Below are 8,375 nucleotides of genomic sequence, written 5' to 3'. Positions count from 1 at the left end.
GGTTACAAATCAATTGAAAATATTTTTTATTTATTTGTAATTATGTGTTTCAGGATTACATTATATAAGGATTAATTATTAGTAATGATTAGAAAGTGAGAATCAAAATAATGGAACATTTCGTAGCACATTATTCGACCAAAGAATGAGTTGAGTGAATTGATAAAATATGTAATAAAAAAATGACTTTTAAAATATCCCATATTTTGATTAATATATCAACATTTTCGTTGAATGAAATAGTTAAAAGCGATAAAATGAAAATTTTTTTTTCTTCTTACGCGGCCTAATTTATTACCAATTGTGTTTTTCCTAATAAAAAAGGCAAAAGTAATTGTATTGGCACGTACAATAATATATATAAATATTGAACTCTAATTATAGATTTGATAGTATTATATTCTTCCTGTCAATATATCAGGCCTAACAACATATGAAGCAATATAATCAATGGCGAGCTCCAGGCATGCGCAAAAATCTCCACCCCACGAAAACTCGCAGTGCTCGACTCGCCTTCGATATGGCACTGCGCGTTAAGCTTTCGCATATAAGCAACAACACATAAACCATTCCAATCAACAAACAACACCCAATCGAGTTCAGAAGGAGAGGAATTGGAATTCGAATACAGTCGATTGATTGATAAAAATGGGCGACACTTCCGTGAGGGGGTACAAACACATAGGCCGCACCAGAGGGGGAGATTTTATTTCCGCCAATGGCCTCAACCACGTTTCGCCCCCTGTCGACAAGCAAAAGAGAATCTTGATGTCGATGGTCCTGGCTGGGGTGGGCTTCTTGCTGCCTTACAACAGGTGTGTATAATTAAAGTATGATTCAGAAAAAGCAGGTCACATAATAACTCGCAAATATATCAAAGCCCGCTTTTGGGTAAACCTGGCTTAATTGCGTATCGTTGCACTCACCAATCTGAAACATATGTATAAAAGTATCCATTGTCGCAAAAAGTAACACTATAAAGCGTCACATAAGATGTAAACATTTTATTGGCAGATTTAAAAAAATAAAGTGTACGTTGATGAACTGATCAATATTTTATTGTGAAAAGAACCATATCAATTTAAAAGACGAAAAACATAATGGCAAAATAAAAAACACACACACACACAGTTTTAATACTAGAAAACGGTTAAAATCGGGTTTCTAAAATATTATTTAAAATGTCCAATAAACGATTACTAATCTTGTTTTTATTCTAAATAAATACATATTTGCCTAGGATAGAAATTACTCTTTCAGCAGCTACTAAACTTTGTTTTAACGTTTTCTGGGCATCTAAGAATAATTATATATTGCTCTCTCTTCTATCGGTTGCTTCAGATATTAAACATTCAGTGTCACTGGCATTAATATTTTTTCTTCATGTTTCTCAAGAAACATATTAAGTGATATTTCATTGCTTTATTTTATAGCAGGAGGTTGTCTTATCGGACTTGAAGGACTAATGAAACGTTTTCATTTCTGTTTGATTTTTTTCTTTCGTCTTTATATTTTTTTAATAACAAATAGTCTTACCCAGCGTCCGTACGTCACGAACGCTAGCGATGTAAAAAGCGGGAAACTCTCACTTGGGATGGCCCAAGCATTTTAGTCATAACACAAGTTTTGCTAGGCATGTTCCAAATATATCAGAACAACCTGTTTCAATACAAGTATTTGGATGTATTCTCAACAATATTCTTCCCGGATAACATAATAATATAGTATATTGAAGATAGTGGAAATACACAAAATTTCAAAGTTTTAAAGCAGGTACTTTTCACTTTTTTTAATGTACATAAAAGCTACGCCGTATCTAGACAGTACACTCGTTTATTTCTAATTTCAAAGTTTTTAATATAATATTTTTAAATCAAAACATTTTGAAATACGGTCCTACAATTTTAACAATGATCGTTCCGAAGATCAGATTAGATTCTTAGAAATTCTGTTTAGCTGTAACAGATCAAACTGAAAGCGGTTTCTTTTCTATGCCTTCTAAGGATCGTCACGGTCAATTCATTTAGCTTCGTCTGAGCTCGGCTGAATTCTCGTATATTGTGATTGGTGATTGCAATATCGGTAATACCGGTATTTCATTTTGTAATACCGGTAGTACCGAAAAAATCCATTACTTTTTCAAATCCGTACATTTTATTTGTTGAAACTATATCTCCATGGTTTTGAACTAAAAAGACGACCATGCCATTTTTTTATGGTAAAATATATGGTAAAACTTGCGAGATTATATTTTTGGTCTTTTTTATATTACTAATTTTTGTTATTGGTATTGACTGTTTTTCTCTCTGTAATACCGATTTTATTGCAATTTCTAATTGTGTTGACAAAAGTGACACAATTTGGCGATGTTTTGTTATGTAGTAATTTAACGTCTCTTCTAGTCCTTGATATTTCGACATATTCTTGTTAAATAGTTATGAATAAAACTTAGTTTTTTGGCGGACGGTTTGTAATTATACACAGACTGAGCCGTTGCAGAAGTTTTTCATTAAAAATATATAGAGTTTACATGTTTGTTATATTAAATGTATATGCGAGTGAATAGTGGATGAGGCACCACCGGCCGTTGCCTTTCCGTTGAGGTCCACCAAAATAATGCACCGCTACGTCAGTGTTACTAAAGTGCTGCCAAGTTTTGGGCATAATGAATAAATATATAAATATTCCCCAACAGTTTCTCTCTTTTTTTATAGTGTTACATAATTCTGAATGGTACAGATTTTTTTCCAATTACTTTGAATATTATTTATAATAAATAGCTAAAAACTACCTTATAATTCTATGATTTAATGTTTCTTTTTAAAAATATATTTTTTAATTCTGCGACAAAATGAGTAATTGTATCTAAATTGAGAAATAAGCATAAAGTTTCTAAGATAAAACATAGAAAAGTTCACAGAAAAATAAAACTTATTCTAATATATAATTGTTGTGTTTAATTAAATTTAGTCAACCCTTGCATAGTTTAATATTAGTAACACTCGGGCGGTTAGCAAATATTTTTAGGGTTTATTTCGAAAAAGATAGTTGATATAAGTCTGATGACAGCAATCAAAACTATAGAAAGATGACCAGTATCCTGTTTTCATTTTAACGTTATTGTATCACTTTTTAATTTAAATCACAAATATTTCAGCTTCATCTTGGCCGTTGATTTCTACCAAGAAAAATATCCTCACACTACAATCATGTTCGACATGTCGATGGTTTATATAATAACAGCGTTTTTCGCTGTATTGCTCAATAACATGTTCGTTGAAGTATTATCGTTGAACACCAGAATTACATTTGGTAAGATTTTCTTAAAAATATATATTAAAATAATACATATACTTAATAGCGATTTTTAAATTTGACAGGATATGCTATATCACTTACGACTCTACTATTCGTTGTGCTCTTCGAAATTGACATGCAATCATTCTCTCAGAAGATTTCTTATAACATCAACTTGGTGGCAGTGGGAGCTGTGGCTTTGGGTTGTACTATTCAACAGTCTAGTTATTACGGTTACACTAGTATGCTTCCAACTCGATACACCCAAGCTGTGATGACTGGAGAAAGTAAGTGAAATAAAGATCCATTTTTGTCTATTCCTATCATTGTAATAAGAAGTAGTCTTAAAACAACATTAGAGTTGTTAACATTGAAAAAAATCAAAGCTAAATATATGCTTCTCTAAATAATTCTTTAATTCTATAAAAGGTGCTGCAGGTGTTTGGGTATCACTGAACAGAATCCTAACTAAGCTACTGCTAGACGACGAAAAACAGAATACAGAAGTATTTTTCGGATTGACTAGTCTCACTCTGTCAATTTGTTGGATTTTGTATGTAGTCGTAAGAAGAACTGCTTTCGTTGAGTTTTATATTACACTGTGCCAAGAGTCTAGGAAAAAAATAACATTAGAACCGTCAGAAAATGCTGGTCTTGTAAGTTTAGAATTTAATGACTGTAGATTTTATAAAAAAGTATGTTTAATAATGATTCCATTTATTTTTAGATGGATTTGGAAACTGCTTCTGGGAATAAAGAACCAGTACAAAGGCTGAGATGTTGCGTAGATAAATCTCTATCTAGCGCTTGTGCTTCTAATAGTTTTGATGACAGCATAAGAAGTCAAGAAGGTAACATAATTGTTTTGATTTATATTATTTCAATCGTTAAAGCATTCCTAGCGAATTGCATTTAGTTAAGATGATGTTGAAAAACTGTTCATTTAACAAAATGAAACCCAAAAATAGATTCTCTACATATATTTATTAAATACTAATACAATTTGTTCTCAAGAGGGAAAACTGTTTCATTACATATTTTTATAAAATTGTAGACGGTGGTCAATTCTCAAATTTGAGTTTTGCTAATCCTGTATACGAGCCAGGCAGCAAAGGACTCACATCAATTAACGAATCCACTCTTCAACTTTCCGGACCAACATTCAAAGTTGAAGATGTAATTGTACGCTCTCCGAGTGCAGGACGGACCCGTGGTAAAACCTGGGGGAGCATCAAAGGTATACTAAACAGGAAATATATTTAATATTACTAACCTGTGCTTATTTTAATATTCATAATTCAACAGCTGGAATAAGAGCAAGATGGTTAATCGCCCAACAGATATACCCGTACATGGTATTCATAGCTTTGGCGTATTTTGTGACGTTATGCTTGTATCCCGGTATAATATCAGAAATTGTTAGCTGCCGTTTCAAATCGTGGATGCCGGTCATATTGATGACGATATTCAATTTTGGAGATCTGATTGGAAAGGTATGATTTATCTTGATCTTTAATTTGAAGTCTTTTAGATTAATGAAGAGCAAATTATTAAGATCACATTCAATAGTACATTTTATTATTTTTTATAACACAAGTCAATTAATATTGTTTTCACCAAATCAAATCATATAAGATAGTACATAAATGAAATTGATTATATTATATAATCAATTCTCAGGGATTATTGAGTTTTTATGTTTTAATTTTGTTTTCAGATGTTTGCTCCGATGGTATCGGAGTGGGCCAGGAGCAAATTGGCCGCTTGGTGTTCTTTGAGGCTACTTCTTCTTCCACTGCTTTTGATGTGTTGTGTGCCAAGAGGTTCTCCTCATGCCGCAGCAGCCGGTGACGTCGGCCCCGCTGTATTGGCGTTGATTTTGGGTGCTAGTGGCGGAGCTCTCGGTGCTGCTCCTATGTTGGCTGCTGGACAGCGTGTTCGGAACGATGCTCGTGAACTAGCAGGTAGTTAATCTATAATATACTATAGTATAATGTTAACTGGTGAATGTTCATTTTACTCAATTGATATCCAGTTTTATGAATTTAAAATGATTGCTACAACACACACACTGATACTGAAGGTTGATAGCTCTATTATTATGCTATTGTGAATATTGCCACATCGATAATATCGCGATTATTATTATGTGGCAGTGTCACAAGTGGAGCATCAAAAATAACTATACATGTTTGTATTTAAATATTAACCAAACCCTTGTGAGGTTCATTCGAAAGAATTACATGTAGTACAACTGATACAGATCTTCCTATTGTATCTACATAATTAGTAAACACCTTCCTAAGACATTCAATGATGAAGGATTCATATTACCAACTCGATAGAAATAATTAAGTTTAAGCAATACACGTAGAGCAAGGAAAAAATTATAATAAATGAAACCTATATAACTATAAGAATAGTGAAAGAGGAGATAAGATAATAATCTTCACAACCGTACTTTGAGAAGAAAAAAACAGTATCGCTTTGTGTACATACACATGCCGGTATCGCCCCTCAGGGTGACCGACCAATCACAGGGCAGACATTTATGAGCAAATGATGACCATAAGTTGAACGATATTTTTGTTGCACTGACTGAAGATAAATAGACGTTAATCAAGAAGTCAAAATATATGGGCAGAAAGTTGAAAAATGGTTTCAATGCTATTCACTCAAACTGGTTAAATCTTATGCATTGCATCACAACACCTTGCAGACTGATTGTAGTATGTAACTTATATACATTGAAAAAATGCGTGTAACACAAATATAAATGAGATTTTGTAAGTTGAAATGGAATTCATTGTGTATCCCTGGTTTGAATGCTTTATAAGTTTCTATACACTTGAGTGTTTTTTGTGTGGTCTTTATAATAATATAATACGATAAAATTGTTACAGGAAACATTATGACTCTTTCATACAACATTGGCTTAACGATGGGGTCACTGGTGGCGTATCTATTAGAAGCGATGCTCGGTCCTCAAGTTCCGAGCGCTTGTGGCTCGGTGTATCCCACAATCGGTCCAGCGACAAGAGCCACCATAAGTACAACTACAGCAAACATTACAACCTCAACTGAAGCGATAACTACAAGCATGACTTATATAACAACGGCTCTAATGCAAAATATTACACAAATAATACTTTTAACAACGACAACAACAGAGAAACCGTTTGATTTGACATCGACTCTACCAGCAAACTTGAGTTTTAATTTGACGACAAGTTTTCCATCTACAACTACCAATCTTCCAATGCCGACGATTGTGAATTAATATAATTATTTCTATTATAAAAGTACAGTATTATATCTCCTATTACTGAATCAATCATAATTTTATACATATAGCATTAACAAATCACACATATCTTGTATCAACGTTTTAAAATGGTATTTCAAGGTCCGTTTTAATCATTTATTTACTTAATCTCAGAGTCACCTATAAAAGCTACGATGCTGTGCTTACAAATTTTATAAAGTGCCATATGCATGTACAATAAAAAATATTAAAAATAAACTATTGACGAGTTTGATAAAGTGTGAGAATATTTTATATACATTTATGTTTATGTACAATAAACAAACTTGTGATAAAATTGAATGTGAAAAGACTATTAGCGTCTGTAAAAATGTCTAGATATAAATAAATATAAACTATTACACCTCAGCATGTCCTTTTTATATGTACATATATCTAATTAATGTGTTTCATTGAAGGTTTTTTAATCACTTTCAAAACTTTTTTACTTCAAACCGCTTATAGCCAATATAATATGTAAAATGTTAATATATATATATATATATATATATAAATATATATTATGATTTTAAAAATCATTTAGTACTGATTTCATAGACTGTTATTTTAATCATTTAGCGAAATAATACTAAGTGTGGTTGAACTCATTTCATATTACTTATAATTAACATTAGGTGGTTGAGTCTTATCGATTCCATCGATGCACGATAGAAAAAATCTTTTGGATTATTGTACAGGGTGGCGCATTTAAATTATTATTAGTTGTAAGTCGTGTTTTATATGTCGTGCTCTCTCACATTCAAACAACTTGTTGAATGACTTACATCGATTTGATTACTACATCTCTTTTTATCGTTGTAGAGCATTATTTCAGTGTGCAAGTTTATATGTTCTCTTTTAAAATCACATTAGCATTTATTCGGTGGTATCTAAGATATTTAAAATTTGGGAAAGCGTTAAAAATTACCACTGTAGAGATTAAATGGAAGCATTGTACTAGGCCAGCACTTCGTTTCAGCCCATGGGCGAATGGCCTCAACTCTTCAACTCAGTGCATAGTATGAAGTAATGACTGTCTAAAAGTGCACTATACAATAGGAGAGATAGATAACTCATTGCTGCTGAAAACAGTGAACTAAATGAGTAATTGTTGAAGCACTAGGTGTGAGTATTTTAGTTTGTTATTCAATTGTAAATATTTGCATTATTCAATTTTTAAAAAGTAAATCATATTAAAAGAATTATAAATTATTCAAACTCTAGTATAAAACGGCATTATTTATTTTATTCTTAGCTTATAAATTTGATATATTTCACTCATTGATTATAACGTTTTTAAACTACAATCACAATGAAAGCTCAAGAGTTTTTATTACACTTAAATGTGCTACAAATATTTTTAGATATGTTTTTTCATTCATAAATTTTAATATTAAAATTATAATTGACATAAAAATTGTTATACGATAAATGTTGATATTTAACTTTTGTAAATTAGAAGTGTAAAAAGTTTCTAGATCGATTGATCGATGATCATAATTAATTGTTATGTATTTTTTACTAATTACTAATTATACTTGAATGTACTAATGAAATTAATTATTGAAAAAATCAGTTTTAATTTAGCAGTTTTTAATTATTTTCTTCTACAATAAATTCATACCATTGTAAATATTATAATACGTGCATTTACCGTAAAGCTTATCATAGCCAAGTGTACGTATTAAAATGGTTGTGAAAGTTTGAATGAATGTTTAATTTCATTATTTAAAAATAAAATGTATATGTACAAATTAAGTAATATAAATCGATA

The 8,375-nt window shown here is 31.3% G+C and overlaps 1 protein-coding gene across 1 annotated transcript; it reads left to right on the top strand.

Moving 5' to 3' along the window:
* Ent3 (equilibrative nucleoside transporter 3) lies at positions 1-6,970 on the top strand. Its single transcript, XM_088205985.1, has 9 exons — positions 1-815; positions 3,158-3,312; positions 3,381-3,584; positions 3,727-3,953; positions 4,025-4,148; positions 4,352-4,534; positions 4,603-4,790; positions 5,015-5,261; positions 6,201-6,970. The coding sequence occupies exons 1-9, from the start codon at positions 649-651 to the stop codon at positions 6,575-6,577; spliced, it is 1,872 nt and encodes a 623-aa protein (XP_088062111.1). The 5' UTR covers positions 1-648; the 3' UTR covers positions 6,578-6,970.
* The last annotated feature ends 1,405 nt before the right edge of the window (positions 6,971-8,375 follow it).

This window comes from Plectrocnemia conspersa, unplaced genomic scaffold (assembly GCF_051122295.1).
Source record: "Plectrocnemia conspersa isolate PC_06_02 unplaced genomic scaffold, ASM5112229v1 ptg000002l, whole genome shotgun sequence".
NCBI classification, from domain to species: Eukaryota; Metazoa; Arthropoda; class Insecta; order Trichoptera; family Polycentropodidae; genus Plectrocnemia; species Plectrocnemia conspersa.
This window is presented reverse-complemented; position numbering and strand designations above follow the sequence as displayed.

Bases quoted from the DNA above. Each gene is read 5' to 3' on its own strand.
- Ent3 (XM_088205985.1), top strand. From the start codon at position 649: ATGGGCGACACTTCCGTGAGGGGGTACAAACACATAGGCCGCACCAGA. The intron at 3,585-3,726 runs GTAAGTGAAATA...ATTCTATAAAAG, and splicing joins AGCTGTGATGACTGGAGAAA to GTGCTGCAGGTGTTTGGGTA. The intron at 4,535-4,602 runs GTATACTAAACA...ATAATTCAACAG, and splicing joins AACCTGGGGGAGCATCAAAG to CTGGAATAAGAGCAAGATGG.